Raw genomic sequence first — 21,889 nt, 5'->3', positions numbered from 1 at the left:
GGCAAAATCCTAGTGGGGATCACATCTGTGTGGAGCAACAAAACATCAGTTCTGTTAAAGGAATGACTCTTTATAAATAAAACATACACAATGCACAAATTATATGGACTACTTACAGAGCCTATTGTCCTGTTTGGAGCTTGAGGTTTTCCTTTCCCAAACCAAGTCAAAAAAGCAGGTTGTGCCTTGATTGACATGATAAGTAAAGAATGAGTTAAGAATTAGCATATCTGATTAAAACGTTCATTGATCCGTCAAAAACCTTCACTAAAGTCATTGTACAATACAAAACATCTCTACGTTACACACATTGTTAAAAAAACCTGAAGCTTTCAGCTAACACAGGAAGACCATTAATATTCTAATAGCACAGATGTTTACACACAATTTATCTGCACCATATGTGTATGTTTGATAAGAGAGAGAGAGAAATAGAGAGAGATGGTGGGATCGTTCTTCTATTCTTCAGTAACCTTGAGGAACAAAGTTTGTTTAGGAACAGTTTCCACGGCAACTGAAGTTTCTCATTTATATATTCATCAGGGCACAACGATTCAGGGTGTGTGTTATTTCATGCTAAACCACAGACATTTCGGACCTCTGATCCATCAAATAGATTGTTTGTGCTACAAATAATGCAAATTAAATGTTACTGCTTTAGTTAAAGACAGAGCCCTGGTCCTCAATAACAGAAGAAAAAAGGATTAAACTATACCTCGAAGACTCCAACATAGCCGCATGAAAGTACTGAGAATACATTGCAGGTTATCAACACTTTCTCTGACGCAGATGCCGATATAGATTTACTGGAGGTGTCAGGTCATAAAACAAGTGGCAGAATCACAGTTTAATGCCAGACTTCAGTTTCTACTTTCAAATAATTCATAAAGGTTCATGTGACTAATTTAAACGCAAGGATTATGAAAGATATTCAGTCCTGCACTTCAGACATAAAGTACAAAACTGTATGTTATGTTGGATGATTCTATGTAGAAAACCGTAAATCACAAATAAAAATGACTTATGGGTTTCCATACAGTCACTAATATGTAGGGCTGGGTATCAATTCAGATGTTCCAGATCGATTCGATTTCGATTCACAAGCTATCGAATCGATTCGATTTTGGATATCCATTCTGGTTCACGGGTCGGTTTTTATACTCGATTGTCCATTCAACTCAATGAATATAGATTTAATACAAATATTATATTTATAAAAAAGTACAGTGAACTTAAGTTTACAAGTGGGAAATTAATAAAAAGAAATTAAGAGCCACAAACCTGTATATATATTTTTTATTTTAGGTACACTTGGGTACATTTAAACAGAACCCATCTTTAATTTTCAAATGCATACAATTATGTTAAATACAATACAATTTTGATGCAAGATGAAAAATGTATGCTGAAAAAAGTCAGAACAGTCACATTCCTTGATCAAACAGGATCAGGTTATTTCATTTCTAAAAAATAAAAATAAAAAACGATTTTTGGCCTCTGAGAATCGATTTTGAATCAACCATGTAAAAAACCAGAGTAATTGAAAAATTGCCCTACTAATATGTGGGTGATATTTTGTTTCCTTTCTGTATCTTTCCAGTGGAAGATTCCTTGTATAGCATACACATTAGCTGACATTAAAGGTGACATATCATGAAAATCTGACTTTTTTAATGTTTAAGTGCTATAATTGGGTCCCCAATGCTTCTATCAACCTAGAAAATGTGACAAAGATCAACCCAGTAATGTAGTTTAGGTAAACCATTCTCTGCAAGCATGTGAAAAAATAGCTAATTGAAATTTGGCTCCTCTTGTGATGTCATAAGGGGATAATACCACCCCTTAATCTGCACTATCCAACCACGGCACTGCCATTTAGTGCAGAGGTCAACTCATTTACATTTTAAAGGACACACACAAAACCGGCACATTTTTGCTCACACCTACAAAGTGTCAATTTTAACATGCTATAATAAATTATCTATATGGTATTTTGAGATAGAACTTCACATACGTGCTCTGGGGAAACCAAAGATTTATTTGACATCTTTGTGTAATGTCCCCTTTAATACTTACAAATAATGTACTTCTGCCTATCGACCACACACACCAGGAACAAAGTTAACTCTCAAATTACTTCTGCCTTATTGTTCACAGTCTTACTCATATTTGTTAAGAACAAATGCACTGAGCAACGTCCTTTTCTAAAAATGGCACAGAGCATTCATCATGCACACAAGACAAAAAGGAACATAAACTTCAGACTTTCCATTCCAGCCCACCTGTACACAGCAAAGAGCCTCTCCAAACGATGAACAGGGACAGATGGCTCTGCTGATGGTGCCTAAGGTTGATCAAAGTCCTCGTATGTCAGGCTAGCGCTGAGCAGAAGATTGAGCGCTCTTAAACAGCCATTAGTGCTGATGGTACAGTATTAGAGAATAAAATTATAGCTCTGGAGAGAGTTTTATGCTTTACGCTCTCGGGCAGTGCGTTTTATGATATCATAAAATACTTGAACGGACCAAGTTAAGACTTGACTGATTTCTTTTGGGCACTTTTTTAACCACTTATGTAATATATTGATTCGTATTTCATTAGTTTCCAAAATAAATAAATAAACAAACAGTGCTAATGGCATCAATTCTCCAAACCTCATGACTACCAGCTTGATACACTGCAAAAATAAAAGGATTTCTCTCATCTTGTTTTTCAGTACAAACATCTAAATATTGAGTGGCAAAAGAACCTAAAATATTAAATGTGCTTCATGTTTGCTTTTCAAGTAAACGTATCTTGATTTAAGAATTTTAAGATATTATTTTTTTGTGATTTAATGTTTTCTACATAAAATCATCCTACAGTAATATAAAGAACATTCTCTGAAAAAATAAACTTGATACCTTTAATATCTGACCATGGACCACAAAACCATACATCAACCCTGAATAAATAAGTTTTCGATTGATTTATGGTTTGTTAGGATAGGACAATATTTGGCTGATATACAACAACAGTATTTGTAAATCTGGGATCCGAGGGTGCAAACCCCCCCCCCAAAAAAACCCAGAAATATCCTAACTTAATATCCTAATGATTTTGGGCATTCAAATAATTTTCAATCCTTGAATTTAAACTTTGATGCTCCTAATCTCAGAATTAGATACATACATAGAGTCAAATTTTTGTAAGTAAGAGATTCAATTTTAAGAAAATCAATGGTTATAAGTTGCCTCATATCTACATTTAATGATAAAATACATAGGGAACATGTTCTGCAAGTCTGATTCCTATAATAAATGAAGTTATTGGCTGATTCTGCAGAGTTAAAGTCAGTTTCAGTACCTTAATGCCATGAACCGGCCCTGATCTAGCAATCAGGGGCTGAATAGGAACTCCTGTTGTTAGTAAAAGGTTCACTGAAGAAGGAGAACCTGTGGCTAGCAAATGTCAAACGGATTCAATCGTAGACTGATTGTAACCAAGCAGGAGAAATTCAATATGCGGAGACAGTGCAAGGCATCACGACAAAACTTTGAACATCTACAGTATAGAAACTGTAAGTTTTAGGAGACAAATTTTACATTACAAATCTTAATAGTAGCACTTTTGTAGACTTAAGAGGAACACTTTATGATCTAGAAGATGAAACGCATATGGGTCATTCTACAGAAACGTCCACTTTTGGTATGGCAAGATGTCTTAAAAATTTTTTTTTTCTAACATTTAAACTTAGACCACATTATTAGATTACTCTTTGACTTTATGAGTACACATAAATGACAGCTTAATGATTTTTTATTTTTTGTGTGCATGTACTTCAAGACTCCATAGACCATTTTTTTTGTCACTGGTGTTACCTTACTTCTTTAACAATATTAAAGGTGTTTATGAAATATTATTTTTTTCAGCTTTAAAGCTTAATTCTTAAGTGTAGCAGAATTCAATGAATTTAAAATGATAATCATGTCACATTGTAAAAGATTTTATTTAATGTGAAAGAAAAAAAACACAGTAAAGTGACACAACAAATCACCAATCACTGGTGTTACTGATCTTCATTGGTGTTACCCATAAGGTAACACCACTGACAATTTTCATGAAAACTTAATTAAAAAAAAAATTCTGCTGCAAAGTATCAAACCATGTTGTCAATCATTGTATACTCACAAAATTAAGTAGTTTAATCCATTTGTATTCTAGTTTTTTGCAATTCCCAAACAGTAAAGGAGGTCATACCAGTGACTTAAACTAAAAGCTTCATATGAAATCATGAGATAAATGAGAAGATTTCTGATAAGTGAAAAGAGACAGTGGACTTACCATGGGCTTCTCTTCAAAGATTTCCAGGAAATTGAAAGAAGGAAGTCAAGTAATGTCATCAGTATGATTTTGATTTAAAAATAAGAGCTTTTTTGTTAAACGGTAACACCAGTGACAAAAATCCAGGGGACCACTGATAGTTTGATAGTTATGGACACATTATTGTATTTTAAATGGAAGAAAAAAACAGTTTTTGTTCTCAAAATAAAGCACTTCTGTGGTGCTTGGAATTCTAATTAATTAATAAAAATCAAATATTGCTACATTGATGGCTCAAGAAGATGTAATTGTTCAAATAACATATTGTTTCATTTATATATATATATATATATATATATATAAAGTAACCAAAGTGTTTTTCACGTGTAATATTTCTGTAAAGGCTAGGGACAGAAAATTTTTCGTAGAATGACCCATATAATAAACTTTACTTTTTTGTCCTAGCTTCTGAAAAGTTGTTTTTCCTGGATTCCCGTGCACCCTTAGTAACCTTTGAATCTGCTGGCACTCTTGGATAACCAGAAATACAAACTGGCTTCAGTAGTACCCCAATGTAATCTTTCTACGTTCGTGTAAAAACTCAACAGTTTCAAAGACACTAAAAGGAATACATGTGCAAACAACACAACAGCAATAAATCTTGTTGACAGCTGCAGTGTCTTATGTCTGAGAGCATCTTCTGTTGACAATGACAGGAGACTCGCTCTGAAATGCAATGGGAGTTGCTCCTGTTTAATTGTAACCATGGGAACAAGCAATCTGTGACCTGTGTCAACAAGAAAGGAGGGACCTGGTCAATATGTCTAGTCAATAATATTCCACCTGTATTACAAAGCTCTGGCTCAGACAGGCGGCTTTAGCGAATGGCTCAGTTAGACACAGGTGCTTCTTCAGCCCCAAAACACTCAGATTTCAATAAACGTACTTATGGTGTGTCCAATTTTTAACTATTAACACCTTTTGTATTTTTAACTGTAAACGTACACACACAGACACACACATGAATGCAACATGTTTTTGTGAGGACATTCGAAAGACATAATGGTTTTAATTTTGTATAAACTAAATATAATATCCCCTTGCCCCAACCCAACCTCTAAGCGTAACCATCACAGAAACCTTTCTGCATTTATAGATAAAAAAACTATTCAGTCGCGGTCATAGCCTAGTTGTTAGAAAGTCAGCCTTGTAACCCTTGTGTGTGGTCAATACTGGGATGGGTTAAATGCAGAGGTCAACATTTTGAGTATGTGTTGCATAATTGACAAGCATGTCACTTCCACTTTATCACTTTTCACTAATCCAGTTTGATTTATAAGCTTTGTTTTTTCATGGAGACCAAAAATGTCCCCACAAGGTCAAAATTAAAGGTCAATTACTGGGTAAATTTGTGCCCACACTGTAGTAGGGATTACCAGATATATTTAAAACCGGTTAGTTCCAGACGGTCTTTGGTTAACATTTGTTTTATTTACGATAAATAACGTTTATTTACAATATCAATGCGCAGCACCCTTAGCAATGTAAACCGTCTGTTGATAATCACAGTCGATCAAGGACTATTTTTAAAAAGGTTTTTAGTAAGTTTACTTCATGGAAGTTGATTTTATATTTGTATTTACTAAACAACACGTTACTTGAGGCTGTGTCATCAGAAAAGAGGGTATGCAACGGAGTCACTTTTCCACGTGACCACGCTGCGGACTTTGACCTTGAGCGGCAAAACATTCAACAAAATGGCTGGTTTTCATAGCGGGTGCTGCTAAAACGCCAGTAAAACGGACTATTATCAGCTTAAATTGAATTTAGTTGGCCTTAACAACTTGCCAAACAACCAGTAGTCTCTGTGGACATTGGCATATGGTCAGACATTGCTTTTCCTGACATAACCATATGTTTGTCTTGCCTAACACTATTAAACCATCCCACAAGGCTCATCATAATGGATGTTTTTTAATGAAGGCTCACTGACAAAACTTTGCAATTACACAGAATAAGAGTGTTCATTGGTGTATTTGTAAAGCAAAATTTTACATACCTGAAATATGGCTACTGCTACTGATTTACTTCTCCTTTGAGTGTTTTTTGCAGTCTGCAGTCGAACTTTTTTTAATCTGTTAGCACAGTCGATCACACAACTACTTTTCCCCTTTACGTTATGCTAATGCTTTCTCTCAGACATTTTTCCACTCGGTGGGCGTAACCGCAGTCACTTTCGCCGAAGGTGACGTCACGTGAAGAGTTTAGGCTTGTTCGACTTCATGCGGCGCCGCAAAAACCGACAACCGGATGACGTCAAAGTACCGCGAGAACAAATCGAGAAATCATACGAATTGTAATTTCGTCTCGCTCTCGCGGCACTTTGACGTCAACTTCCTGACAGTTCTAGCGGCGCCGCATGAAGTCGAACAAGCCTGTTGCCTTGCGTCGTGTCTAACAACGCGACTCATTCCATGATACAGCAAAACTTATCATTAACTTTTATTTTATATGACATAATAAGTAAAAAAAGAAAACACCTAAGATAAAAACATATATTTCTGAACAGATTTTCTTTTCAGTTCACCTACCATTTGCAGGTATGCCAATAAATACATTTTGAATCTTGGCCTCCATATATGTGAAGACACAAAGCTCAAACTGTCACTTTTAAATGCAACAAAAGCCTTTATATAGAGTAAAATCATCATTGACAACGACAAAAAGATGTCTGAGCTGTTCTCATTTTAAACTCCTACTCAGTATCTTTTAAGTACTGGCATGCTATACATTTTCATCCAAACTCTGCCGAGACGCAGAATCTTAGACATCAGTCAATTCATCGTCAACACAAAAGGAAACTGCTGTAAAGAAATGTGATGTGAATAAGGAATGACAAGGTTTTTGATACGGTTGAATCAGACATCTATTGCCACTAACAACCTTCTTTTACCAGACCTTGGGCACTCAGTATGCAACATAAAATTACTCCGTTACGAACACATCACACCAGAGTTGATAACAACATCTAGTCTGGATCAGTCTGATAGTGTTGTGGTAATGGGCTTTGAAGGTTATCTCTATCTGGACATCCACAAGCACACAGAGTACCTACCTATTTGCTAACTGACAACACTATAGTGCTATAGGTTGTTTTCCATTTGGGGAGAGAGAGAGAGAGAGAGAGAGAGAGAGAGAGAGAGAGAGAGAGAGAGAGAGAGAGAGAGAGAGAGAGAGAGAGAGAGAGAGAGAGAGAGAGAGAGAGAGAGAGAGAGAGAGAGAGAGAGAGAGAGAGAGAGGTAACCAAACATAAATTACCCATTGGCTGCATCTGCTCTCCTCTGATGCTCTACCACAGAAAAGGTTTTTAGAGGTTATTCAAAAATGGGATGGGACGTAATTGCCAAATGGATTCCTGTTTATGAATGTAGGTGATGATAACCTCACCACAAAATGTGTTAAAAAACTGCTGTGAAATAAAAAAAATACATTGATCCGATTTCAATTTTTGTGATGTTGATAACACCACAGTGTAAAGAGGTGTTTCTATCGCTGTAAGCCAAAATGTCTGTTCAGTTTGAGATGATCCTAAAGGAAATATGAAAGCAGATCTCAAGAGCTGAGGTTCACAGTGTTTTTTACATTACCAGATACTTTAGTTCAGTTTCTGCTTTAGAGGACACATACAGTACATCATTCTAAAGGAGCTTAGAGGGTTTTGCAGAGAAAGTCAAATCTGTTAAAGTAAATGACTAAAGTGACATTTGTGAAAATAAGGCATTTCAATTACAGACTAGTAACCTTTTCATTGACATTCAAGTGAAATTACGAAACTTAAACATAAGAGCCTGATAAAAAAGCTCTTTAGAAGAAAACATGTCAGACGCATTTTGGAGGCCGATCACAAAGAACATGTTTTTAACAGTAAAAAAGAGCAGTGCGCTGCGTTTTCTAAAAGGGACAATAAGTAGGATTTACCCCATAGTGGTGAAATTGTATTTTGCATTCAAATGAACAGTGCTCTCTAGCGCCTCGCCTTTCCAAATGCGTGTTGCAACTACGGTAGCCGTTATGAACTCACTGATCTCCTTGTCCGTTGCAGCTGGTTCATGTGTTCTGAATGAAAACGCGTTGTGGAAACGTGTTGGTAGGCAAGTGCTTTTTGTACCTCTCTGCTATTATAGTTCATTAATACGGCGAAACGACATGGAAGCCTCTTTGAACTTACCCGTTCAATGTAAATAAAGAGGAGAAATTCTAAGCTTACAAAGAAAAGTCAGATCACTGGCAGAGGTCATTTGACACCAACGACATATTTATGAATAAAGACATTGATTAATAAACACTTAAAATCCTACTTACAGTCCCTTTAATATTGGTAGGCAACCATCGAGGCAGCTGTCCTGTAAATCAAATATTGAAGCATGAATGCTCTTAAAACTTTGGTTTGCTGTTGACTGTCATATTAGCAGACATTTTAAAAAGTGGACGCCAGTTCTGACCTTGATCGAGGGTGAGAGGTGCACAAACATGGAGGAGACAGAGAGTGACTTTAGTTTTCGGTTATTCCAAGCAACGTTAAACTTCTGTCAGCACAATGGCAGGCCTGCCTCTCCTCACATTCGATTGGACAATGTAAAAAAATTTAAAAATTACATTGACCTTACTCAACTTCAGCTGCTAAAAATGCTCCTGCAAAAAAAATAAATTGCAAATGATGTCGAGAACGTTTTGAACGCTCACAGCACTCCTGCAAATATGCGTAATGCAACAGGCGTCAAAAACGCGAGCCGCTTGGTGTGCATAACGCTCACTACCCATAGAAAACATTTAAAATAAGGCGCCTTCCACTGCCAGGAACGCGTTCTGTGTGATCCGCCCTAAGAGGGTTTTGCATGAACTCTTCAAATATATCCTATACTGTAATAGCTTAAAATATGGTCTGAGCGCAAAATCCGAAATGGAAAAAAAACTAACGGTGTGTAGGAAGCCTTTTCACAAGTTAAAGGTAGATAAACATAATCTAAAGGTATTTATATTGGATTTTACCGAGGGACGACCTTCCGATCTCTCTGATGAAGCCAATATTGAAGTAACTTAAACTGCAATTCATCAACTGGCCGCTAGAGGCTGGCTCCAAAAGGGAGTCAACTCCCATAGACCCCCATGATAAAATGCTACTTGGCAGAGAATCAATGCCATAAACCAGGATTTATAGAGACCTAAATAAACATTGTGTTAAAACTGTGTTAATTGTATCCTTTGCTATAAAATGTTATGCAAATTGATGTTTTGAGCAACTTTAACAACCTCGACTCAACCAAGATAAAATGTTTAATAGTCAAATAAAATCCCAAAATATCTCACAATTCAGCACATACTATTTGTTTGATTAATCTTTATTGGAATGCATACTCATTGTTTTACATCTACAACATAAATAACATTTTTTTTTATATATTTATTGTATAATGATTCAGATTATTTCACGTGTTCAACAATGCACAATGAGATAAAGCACAACATAAAATAAGAGATACAGTATATCAAGTCACTGAACAGCTTTTGTTTGACATATTTATAATGTAGCACAGATGAACATTTACACAGATAACACTAGATCAGACACGCTGACTCGAGCACCCACAAACACAGTTCAGCTTCGGGCAGCAACAGCTGGAGTCGACTGTTCAGTGGACTGTAGCTGCTTTCCCAGGTACTCCCTGAAAAAAATAACACACCAAAGAAAGATTATACCCATATTCCCTTTTCAAACAATTATAATGTCCCTCTCATTGTACATCTGAATATGACGCAAGCCTTTATGGAGATAAAATAGCAGTCTTTTGAGCCAGCACTATAGGCACGCATGTTAAAAGAAGTTACAAAGACATTAAAACTTTTTCAGTAACAGCTGTTTATTTCAGCTCAGATTTATTCTAACTCCGTTCATTTTAATCTCTTCCTGAATGTTGTACTGTGCAAAGTTCGATTCCCTCCTCATTGAACACGAAAAATGTCATTTTACAAAGAAGAGTGAATTCTGACAAACTGTCAGTTGAGGCTATCTGTGTCCTGCAAATCTTTCAGAGATTTAAGTGCCCACAATTCTAAAGTATAGCCAGAGCCGTCTGCTCTTCCTGTCAGGCATTGTTAAGTGTTTCTCCTCAACTCTGACATTTTTTGAAGCGGTGTGCTTTACTTCTGACTCAGACTTTATAGCTTAATTTAGTGAGACTACACAATAGATCATTTCTTCATTTCTTAGCCAAATTACTAAATTAGCACACAACAGTCACTCCTTTAATTGTAATTTTTTGGCAGATAAACCACACTGTATTGTACATCAGTGATGAGCCATTAAAAAGAGATCACCAATGTGCTGCCTCAAAAGAACTAAAGAGATAAAAAAATCTGAAGCAATAACAGTTCCACCTCCAACTTCTACATTACACAAGCGAAAATTTTGTAAACTTTGTTGGAGAAGCGTCATCAAAGTTTTGCATCTTTAGAACCTCAAAACACACTTGGTGTGTAAACAAACAGCCAAACTGGATGAAAAAAAAACCAGATGAAAATGTTGTCCTAAAAATGGCCCCTTATTAGTGTACAGAAGAAACAGAGTAAAGAAAAAGTTTCAAAAACCTATCTCCCATGTGGTAATTCTCAATTTATGCCTCATAAACTCATAACCTGCAAAAATACAAAATGACAGCAGTGTTCACATCTCTGACTAATTGCATTAAACATCATTAAAGATATACTGACTTGCCTAAGTGTTGCTATGGATTCAATGTAGAGGTGATATCTGCAAATAATTTATATATAGCACAGGCAGGCACACAGTTTATCTTTGAAGCATGCTTTAATTGAAATTAATTGAAGATTAACCACACTGCACTTCTGCTAACTTCAGTATAGCTTTATTAGACTCACTTTCTTTTAACCGTTTAGACATACTGTATTAAAAAGTATGAATAGTAAATTTCTGTTTAAGTTTCTATTAAGGCCCATATTAATAATGCATTAAAGGGACAGTAGGTAGGATTTTCCCCCATCTAGTGGTGAAATTGTATTTTGCATTCAAAGCTCCTGTATGTTTGCTATTTTCTCTTAAACTTGTTCATATTTTTGGACACTGCTACTGTGACAACCATAACATGTCAACACCGTCATCTTTGTATAAAAATATTTGATTCGATTATGAAATAAATGTATCATTTTTAAGAAGAGGTCTGAAGTAGCTAGCAACAGAGGGGAAACAAGATGGTTAATGTGAACAACTCATCTATTTTTTATCTATATTAGGTTTTTGTCACCACCGTCAGATGTCACCACCGTCAGGTTTTCTGTCTTTTCTGGCAGGTTTTATGTATTTTAGGAAGTTATGATTTGATATTTGTTCATCACAGTGCTCAGGATTGTTATTTTTTGGACCAAATATTTACATAAAGTTTAAGCAAGAAGCCATTGACTTGAGTGGTATACATTTTGGAATAATGAGGCCAATGTCACCACCGTCAAACGGAGTTTTATTAATGAATATGCTTACAATATGTTTCTTCAGTGCTGTTGAGTTATTAAATTAATAGTCTCTATTAATACAAAAATATGTTTATTAAATAAAAAAGCATTACTTTTTCTATTTAGGCTTAAAGTAACTGTTGTATGAGTAATAACTGGAAAAACGCCTATTTTATGAAAGAAATACAAACAGGGGAGGTTGCACCGGTAAATTGCTGAACAGCCAAGACCTTGGTCTATAATGATATACCTTCAGATTTTGTAATTTAACTAACTTTTTTTTTCAAAATTTAAACCTGTTTTATCCAAATTCCCAAGAATCACTGTTATAATGTTTTAATATGTGACCCTGGACAAATAAAGTCTAGTAACAGGTATATTTGTAACAAAAGCCAACAATACATTGTACGAGTCAAAATTATCTATTTTTTAATGCAAAAATTTAAGATATTATGTAAAGGTCATGATCCATGAGGATATTTTGTAAATTTCTTAACATAAATATGTATTCATCACACGTAATATGTGTTGCTAAGGATATTATTTAGACAACTTTAAAGGAGATTTTCTCAGTATTTTAATTTTTTGCACCCTCAAATTCCAGATTTTCAAATAGATGTGTCTTGGTATATTCTCCTTTATAGACGTTTTCATTGGACGCACGTGCATTGTCGCGGTTATGCGTCTGGTCAGAACTTTACTTCCGGTTTCTGTTTGTTTAATGGTCTAACTAGTGGCTAAAATGAACTCTGGAACAAACACCTTCGTAAATAACAAATGTTTTGGTTTCTAAAAGACAAGGGGATACAGCGATCATGGATCTCCACTATGTGAAGGGGTGTTTGGCAGAAGATCTGTGGTTAACACTAAACATTATAGTACACATTTTAAACAGCAAAGTTAGCTCAGTGTCATTTTTTTTATACGATTTAGCTATACTTGCTATCAGAAATAAAAACTACTCTAAAAGGACTTTGTTGTTATTTATTCTTAGCGCAGTTTACCGGAAGTTACGCGTGTTCCACGAAAGCCGTTTGTTTATGTTGTTACTGCTTAAACCGTCTATATCCCATTTACAGTGGTGTGAAAAAGTGTTGACCCCCTTCCTCAATTTTTATTTTTTGCATGTTTGTCACACTTGTTGTTTCAGATCACGAAACAAATTTACATATTATTCAAAGATTACACAAGTAAACACAACATGCTGTTTTTAATTCAAGGTTTTCATTATGAAAGGAAAAGAAAATCCCAACCCACATGGCCCTGTGTGAAAAGTGCATTAAGGGCTGAATTACAACAAATCTGCAAAGATAAGTGGCCAAAATTCCTCCACAGCGCTGTAACAGTCTCATTGCAAGTTATTGCAAACACTTGATTGCAGTTGGTGCAAGGGTGGCCCAACCAGTTATTAGGTTTAAGGCCATGTGTGTTTGGATTTTGGTTTCCCTTCATAATAAAAACCTTCATTTAAAACTGCATGTTGTGTTTACTTGTGTTATCTTTGATTCATATTTACACTTGTTTCATGATCTGAAACATTAAAGTGCGACAAACAAGAAAATAAAATCAAAAGGGACCAACACTTTTTCACACTGCTTTATTGTAACTGTTGATTATTTATTAGATGATACAACACATAAGGCATTATGTCTGCATTATAATTAGGGACTTCATAGAAAGTGATTTCAATGAAAGGCTTTCACCTTGACTATGACTTTGTGTGTAATTTAGAAACTTTACTTTAAATGGCTAAAATCAATATGCAGAGAAGCACATTACTCTACCTTCTGAATATATATTTCACAAAGGATGTTCATACTGAGATAAATTTACATTTTTTGCTAAAATGCACATCAGTGAGTCGATTTCTGAAATATATCTAAATGACTTTGTATTTTTCGAATATACATTCTGCCTCTCCGAGCTCTGCATATGAAAAGAACAGATGCAAATGTAGCGTTCAAAAACAAATAGGACGCACAAAGCAATCATGCTTTACAGGTGAAGTCTCATTTCCAAACCACCTAAACCCAAAGATGTAAGAGAGGGAACACAGTGTCCACTTATTGACTTTAAGAGCCTTTTGACTTTCTTTTCATGGACACCTCAAAAAATAAATTTTCCTTTTGACATCAGTGTGTTACAAAGGGAGAGCAAGAAAATTCAGCAAATCTATCAATGTCATTTTTTATCCTTGCTTATCCTCTATTGTGAAAATGTAGCAAGCAATAATGAAGTCGTCTTCAGAGTAGCTTGTTTTTATAATGTTTTGTCTATTTCTGTGGCCTTCATTTAAACCCAGCTAAATAAGACCAAGTGTGACCTTGCTGCACTGATGTGTGTGGATGATTTTGAAAAGCAGAAAAGAAAAAAATACTTAAGTGGTTACGAATGTGAGTACTTGGACCTGAATATAACTCAAGGGTGGTCGCATGTATCACAGCACCCCCTAATGTGTGGTTTACTTTCTTCGTTTCCAAGAAAAGTGATTTTCCAAAAAGTGGAGGTTTGTGAAAATAACACATCTCAATTACCTACTAATAACATTTTCATTGCCATTAAAGTAAAATGACTGAACCTAAACATAAGGGCCTGCAAGAAATTGCTCAATTACAAGAAAACATGTAAGATGTTTATACAAGTTTTCTGGTTTAAGAACTCACATTAAGTTGTCAGACTCACAAACATAACCATCTATGAAAGTTACTGCCTTAAAGAAGGACTAGAAATCTCTAGATTTAAGTTTGAAGCATCTGTTCATATTTCTCTATATAGTACTTATAGTCTCAAAATCCATAATTCATGCATCTGTCATAAATCTCACCTTAAAAAACATTGAGCTAACAAGGCTAAGTCTAAAATTCAATTCCTGGGAGACACACACACACACACCGATAAAATACCTTAAAGGGCGATTTGCAGGTAAAATTTTTCAACGAATTTGTGCAATTTGCTTGTTGATAATAAACATTTAAACTGTTATCCATTGTATTTTATGTTGTTGGGTATCACAAAACCCGAAAAAGTATGAAAAAGTACAGCGGTTTGCAATGATTCTCCTTTCCCCCACAACGCACTGTATGACGTCACGCTGGGGAGAGAATTTATCAAAGCCGCATTGAGAGCATTGAGAATGACTATAGAAAGACGAGTAAAGTACAGTTCTGATAGCGCAGATTAAAGATAGATAGATAGATAGATAGATAGATAGATAGATAGATAGATAGATAGATAGATAGATAGATAGATAGATAGATAGATAGATAGATAGACAGACAGACAGACAGACAGACAGACAGACAGACAGACAGACAGACAGACAGACAGACAGACAGACAGACAGACAGATTGATAGGCTAGTATAGAGAGATAGGCAGACAGCCAGATAGCATAACGTTAGCATATCTTCGTGTAGAAAGTAAACAAACAATTAACATACTCATGCATGCTGGCTTGAGGGGGTCCATAATCCTGCCTGAAATGGGTGTAACTTTATGCGATCTTCAGCACAAACGGTTTTGGCAGCATGTCTCTAATCCAGGAAGGTGAGTGAGGCACGTCACATCTGTTCGCGGGGACCAGCGACCCAAACGCACTCGCTTTCTTACAGCCAGTAGCGGAATGGCAATGTCGGGACTTTCCCGGTGGGTCGATCTGATAATAGTTATACGTTTCGAGTTAACAACACCGTGTGGTGGCGTGATGGGCGCCGGTTCCCGCAGCCCGCTGGTCAAAGTGCAGCCTCTCTGCTCAACAAAGTATATGAAAGTGCTCAACCTGTTCGGCAGGTCCAAACATGTACAGGATTTATAAAAATACGGTGATCAATGAGCGGTTCCTCCTCAAATGACATAGTCTGTCGTGATGTAAAAAGCCGCCGAACGCCTGTTTATTACAGTATGTATGCGGTCGGATCCGAGTGTGCTGCAGCTGCTGACTGCTGCGTATAAAATGATCGTGTGATTCGTTATAATCGCATAAACAATATAACAAAGCATCCTTTTATTTCACAAAACAATATATTTGAGATATTATTTGATAGACTAGTAAGTGTGGATTAAGGATGTTTAAAAATCTCTAGCCTGGTGGTCAGGACATGAATGGATCAAATCAGCAGATTTGCGTAGTTTTATTTATCTCCACAGATATCATAAATAATAATTATCATTGTAACTTTGCAGTATAACACATTATATATTTCCTACGATGTATATATGATTTCCAAATTGTATACGTAAGTATTAAACAGCAATAAATGTCTCATCTATCTCTATGGCTCTGGCTGAGGCTTTCTTCACTTCTCCCCAACGTGACGTCATCGCAGAATTGCGTAAAAAAACCGTTAATACCAAAAACGTAAAAAAAGTGGTCTTTAAGACCATTTTTGAGACATTTTAAAAATTATACACATATCTTGAGTGATTTATGTACCCATTAATCGACAGTGGTGGTTAACCTGCAAGACGCACTTTAAATGCACTCTGGACAAAAGCGTCAGCCAACCCCATAAAGGTAAATGTCCTATACAGCAGTACCTTTCAAGTCTTCCCGAATTCTAGAATACGAAACCCATTACACAGCAAAAGTGTGACTCACTACAGTACAAAGTTATTTGGATCAGAAGGACTTCATTTCCTATTAAAATAAGGTTTACAAGAGCAAAGCACGTCCGAGAGATTTCATGCTAAGTTGCACCGAACAACCCACGATGTAGCAACTTCTCAGCTAAATTTCTGCAGATGCAAATCACCACGTCTCCAGGGGTCAGGCCAGATGGTTAAGATACAATAAAGCTCAAATTGTGCAAAGTAAGCCATCTAGAACAGTGCCAACTCAAGCATCTTCCCCTCTGCTGTTGCCATGACACCAAACAGTCTCTATGGAGTGAGAATGGGAAAAAAACGACAGCCATAATGTGGTGACAGCACCACCTCTCCTAATGGGAAGCTATTGGTTATTTTCTGCATCCTGCTGGGTGTAAACAATAAGACGACAAGCTACAACGACAACAACGGAGAAAGAAAAACAAATTTTCATTAGCACGTGTGATGCATGACGCACAGCAATAATGCAATGGAAAGCGAAATGGTTGGTGAGAACCCATCTGAAAATCACAGTAAAAAAGTAAAAAATATGAAGAAGTAAAGTTCTTGAGAGGAAGAAAAGTGATGGTAATAGTGTATGCGGATGCGGCTAAATTGCAAAGATGGCATTTGAGAGTAGGCTATTCTTGTGTGGAAACCGCATTCAGAAAATCATCCTGCCAATTCATTCTCCTGGGCCCACAATTAAAAACACAAACAGGACTTGACCTTCACCTCGGTTTTAAACTCCTTAAATATTATTCACACTCCTAGTATACTCTTTAATAGTTTCCTCCATGTTTGGGTGATCCGAGCAGAGATGCAATCATTAAATTATTTCAGAGAACAATCCGGACGTATTGTTCCATTTCTTCCTTTCTTCTTTTCTGGTTGAGACATGCTTTGTGTGTCAAGCTATAAAATTGCACACAATTAATCCTGAAAATTACACATGAACCATTTAGTTAATGGCTAATAATTATCATCACACAGTCTGAAGAAGACAGGACTTTATCTTAGCGAGAAAGTGGGAGAGCTTTGTTAGATATGCATCAGGCTGGGTTGACACAGTAAAAAAAAGTTTCCCATATTGAACATCTGCACGTGCTTTAATTCATTTCTTCTCCCGGTGAGACCAATTAAAAGATGAATTATTCATGATGTTTTATGGAGCCGTTACTTTATATTATTGCATGCTTCCTATACTGTGTTGATATAGATATTTAAAGTCACTTGAATTTTGGTCAATTTGGTGCTAAGCCTTCTGTTCAAGATGAAGATTTACAGACAGGTATTGTAATTGAATAATGACAGAGAACAGTTTCTTTTTTTTTTATAAGCTAGTATGATCTGTTGTGTTTTAACTTATCGGCTGTGTTGGGGTTTATCTTAATGAATACCGGCACAGTAATGAGGTACTTGTGTTAGGTCGCACTCGGTCTACCCGAGGTCCAGCTCACGCCTTTGCTACACAGCACACAGGGCGGTAAACACATCATACGTGTAGAGAAATGAATCAGGTTATTTCGAGTCTCATTTAAACATGAACTAATGCTAAAGGAACAAAATGTCATTAGATTACATACACCTTGCAATATATTTATGTATGTGGCAGACGTTTTTATTCAAAGTAACATTTTATGTTACAAGGGATTAAACACATTACTTTTGCAGTGCTAATGTAATCATCTACAATTAAATTACTGGAGCACAGATATTAGGTATAATGAATATGTATATTATAAATATGTCCATTATAATGTTAATATAGTTATGTAAATGTAAGTATTCAACCTCCAGACACCTAAATGTTGCATTCATTCAAGCAAGTGAACGTACCAGTTGTGGACCATGAGCTTCTGGACAGCCAGCAGGGCATTATAGCGGACAAGCTGATCTTCGTGATGCATGTGGTTCATCACAAGCTGTTTACCACCCAGCTGCTCAATCACCCTGAAAGACAGAGAGATGGAGCTCCAGATTATTGTGTTCAGCATGATGGTCGATCACAGAGGTCTGGAGATTTTTCCTTTTGGATTTATCTCTGGGAATAATTCAGAACAACAGCTGCATTTCTTTGGCAATGCAGATATGTCTGTACACTGAAAAAGGCCACTCGGGTAAAAAAACAACATAAAAATATGGCTGTTGAAGGTGCCAAAGAATGCATTGATATAATCTGTTAAATTGTTTTCTGATATCTACATAAAAGGTATGTGCCATTATTAAGTGCAAAAATTATGCAGAAATGGTTTTACAAGTCCATTTACAACCCTAGGATTTGCCCTAAGAATGAAATGGACTATTATTACCTTATTTGAAAGAGTCATGAATAATAATGTTGACCTTTGCTCTGATTGGCTGTTTGTCAGAGCAGGTCTTTAGAATAGCTGTGTGTGTAAACAGATCTTATGTCGGCCAAAGCTACGTAATATGAGGAATAATCAATTGTTTGGAGATTGTTAATGGACTTTTCTGAGTGGTAAGTTTGTGTGTTATGCACTCTAAGGGGCTAATCACACCAACCGCGCTTTAAACGCTTCGAAACACAAGGCGCGACGCACTGCCTTTTTTTAAAAAGAGCAGTGCAACGCGGCTTTTTATATTGCTAAGCAACTACCGAGTCAGCTGTCTTGTCAATCAAATATTGAAGCGTGAGAGCTCTTTTGCTGTTAACTGTCATATTAGCAGAAACTTTAAAAAGAGGACGCTTGCTCTGACCTTGTTTGAGGGTGAGAGGTGCATAAACACGCAGGAGAGAGTGAGCGAGTTCTTCAAAGCAACTGTAAACTTCCCTCACCACAACGTAAGGCCCGCCTCTCCCCTCATTCGATTGGAGAATGGAAAGACGCGATAACGTCGGGTGCTTCTCCGCTCTCAGCGCTCCTTCAAAGGCGCGTGCTGCAGCCGGCGGCAAAAACCGCAAGGCGCTCAGCACGCATAAACAGCACGCAAACGCTCAGTGACCATAAAATATCATTCAAAAAAGGTGCCTGCAACTGCCATAAACGCTTTTGGTGTGACTGGCCCCTTAGAATGGATGTGTTAAAAACAACCCACTAGTGTTGATTCTGGGACAACACTCTAAATGCGTTGTCCCAGAATCCACCCATCTCTGTGCTATTGTTGAAACAACACATGTTGTGTTACTTTTAACACAACTTGTGTTTTATTTTAACACAAAATCAACATGAAACGACACATTAACACATCCTTTCTAAGAGTGTGGACCTGCAAAACGTAACTGTAACATTAATAGTAGAACAGCCTAAACGCTAGCATATAGCATTAACTAGCATATAGCGCTAACTTAGCAGTCTCAACTTTGTTTTTAACATTGTAACAACATTGTACTTAATTGAATGTGTAATTTAGTGTTGGGTCGTACATCACGACTGTAACGTCACACGGTCACCGTCCGTGTTATGTTGAGATTGGCCTGTTTTCCTTTGTCTTTTGCATGGACGAGGTTTACATAAAGAGGAGGAAACAATTGTGTTTAATATGTTCTGTATGCTATTGTTTACGTTAGTTGAATAAACTGTAATGTGTTACGCTAACATGTACAGACACATATTTAACCTGTATGTTCTGTATGCTGTGGTTTACGTTATAGCTGAATAAGGGTGCGTGCACACCAAAGCCTATACGCCCGGGGCCGACGCATGTTTTCAATTGTTTCCAATGGAAGCTCTCCGTTTTTCAAATCGGTGTCCTCCAGGCGTTTTTAGGCGCGTTTAAAAGTTTTGGTGTGCACAACCCCTAACCTTTAATGTATTATGTTAACATGTACGGACACCTATTCAGCCTGCTGTTCTGTGCTATTATTTAGTTGAATAATTTGCCTCTTCAGATTAAATATCTGTTCTTAATAATTTTCTAAATAAATGCAATTTATAGTCCAGTGCGACTTATACATGTTTTTTTCCTCTTCATGGCGCATTTTTGACTGATGTGACTTATTATCCGGAGCGAACTATAGTCCGGAAAATACGTTACAGCACATATTTTTTCGGTGCTAATGTTTACAGGTTAGAGCATTCACACTGCACGAGTGAGCACAGCATGCTCGCATCACAAAAACAGCAGTGCTGCTATCGAACTACCTTATCCACTTGTCAACTGTGTTGACATGATAGGTTACATGTTTTTTCATAGAAAATAGAGTCTATATCAAACCGTGCTTTTGTCTTTGGAAAACTACAATTTTGTGGAGAAAAAAACTTACTTAGCAATTGTGTTGAATGATGAATTTGCACATAGGTTGTCGTAAAGCATATTAAAAACACCACATATCGTATAAACAAAAAAAAACTAGATTTTAACGACAGGATTTTTTTTTATTCGGTTCCTGCATGTTAAGTATGTACTTCTGACCACTTCATGATTCTTGTAGGTTTCTGGGTTGCTAAGGCCACGATGAGTGTAACATTATTGACAGTACAATTGTGCTCTAAAGTGCTGTCTGTGGGGTACTGTATTGCAGATGATGTCCCTTAAGATTACATGTTAATAACAGCATGCAGCTTTTAGATAATTCTGTTTAATGATATTTTACAATTACATTTTGTCCCATAATTACATACAGTTACCACAAAACCACAGCTCGGAGAACAAAAGATAGATCGCCAACATCACGGCACTTATCGCAAATGGGTGCAATTCTCTCAGATGATTTCTGGAGCTAATTTGCTCTGAAGTGGTTTAATTATAGGGTCAGAACCATGGGCGGTTCGGTCCGACGAGTCCCTGTAAATGAGGTTTCTCCTCATTTAAAGCAATGGGGGTTTTTGAAGAGGAAAGCGAGGGTGTGCGTTCTGAGTGGCCACCCTCGGGGATTGAAGAGTCTGGAGTAAAGAAGGTATCAGCCACTCATAGGGAATCTATCACCAACTTCTAGAGTTGTCACACAATATCACAGAGGATGATATGTTCATTCTTGCATGAGTCTAAAACTCTCTGGTTAAATGTGAACGGTGATACACGCAGAGCTGTGGTGATATCTCGCAATAGGATGAGTTGAGCTGAGGTGGAGCTCTGTGAAGTGATATTAATGTAAATCGACACGGATATGATCATGCGCAAGTACCCCACAGATGGTAATAACTCCAACCTTGGCTATTCCAAGCTCTATAATCATCCAGAGCTGGTTACAATTGGGTACCGTAAAACCTCACCAAAGGGCACAGATAAAGGATGAAGGATGGCGTCTTACCTCTTGCCGCGAGGATAATGTCTCACGTATTCTCCCACATCGTGAGCAGCCACAGCAATAACCTGGGGGTCATCAGACACTTCCAACAACCTGGTCAGTATCCTGGTGGGAAGCACAGACAAACAATTATTTCAGGTACCTGAAAGCAATCACAAACAGCTTCGGGGTTAAACAAAACCCAGAGTGAGCAAATACATCTCCGCTACTGTACAGCTGGAGACGTCCGTGTCTGTCCGGGAAGATATTAAAGGTTCTATCAGTTTAA

The 21,889-nt window shown here is 36.8% G+C and overlaps 1 protein-coding gene across 3 annotated transcripts in view; it reads right to left on the bottom strand.

The window, feature by feature from the left end:
* Positions 1-9,683: 9,683 nt before the first annotated feature.
* atp6v1h (ATPase H+ transporting V1 subunit H) overlaps positions 9,684-21,889 on the bottom strand; it is a 47,933-nt gene continuing 35,727 nt past the window's right edge. For all 3 annotated transcript variants that reach the window (XM_065276467.1, XM_065276469.1, XM_065276468.1), the window contains 3 exons: positions 21,625-21,726; positions 18,249-18,362; positions 9,684-10,025 (listed from right to left, as the gene is read on the bottom strand). In XM_065276467.1, coding sequence (XP_065132539.1) covers positions 9,959-10,025; positions 18,249-18,362; positions 21,625-21,726 — 283 coding nt within the window. In that variant the 3' untranslated portion in view covers positions 9,684-9,958. The remainder of the gene's footprint in view (positions 10,026-18,248; positions 18,363-21,624; positions 21,727-21,889) is intronic.

Source organism: Paramisgurnus dabryanus, chromosome 6, assembly GCF_030506205.2.
Source record: "Paramisgurnus dabryanus chromosome 6, PD_genome_1.1, whole genome shotgun sequence".
Lineage (NCBI taxonomy): Eukaryota > Metazoa > Chordata > Actinopteri > Cypriniformes > Cobitidae > Paramisgurnus > Paramisgurnus dabryanus.
This window is presented reverse-complemented; position numbering and strand designations above follow the sequence as displayed.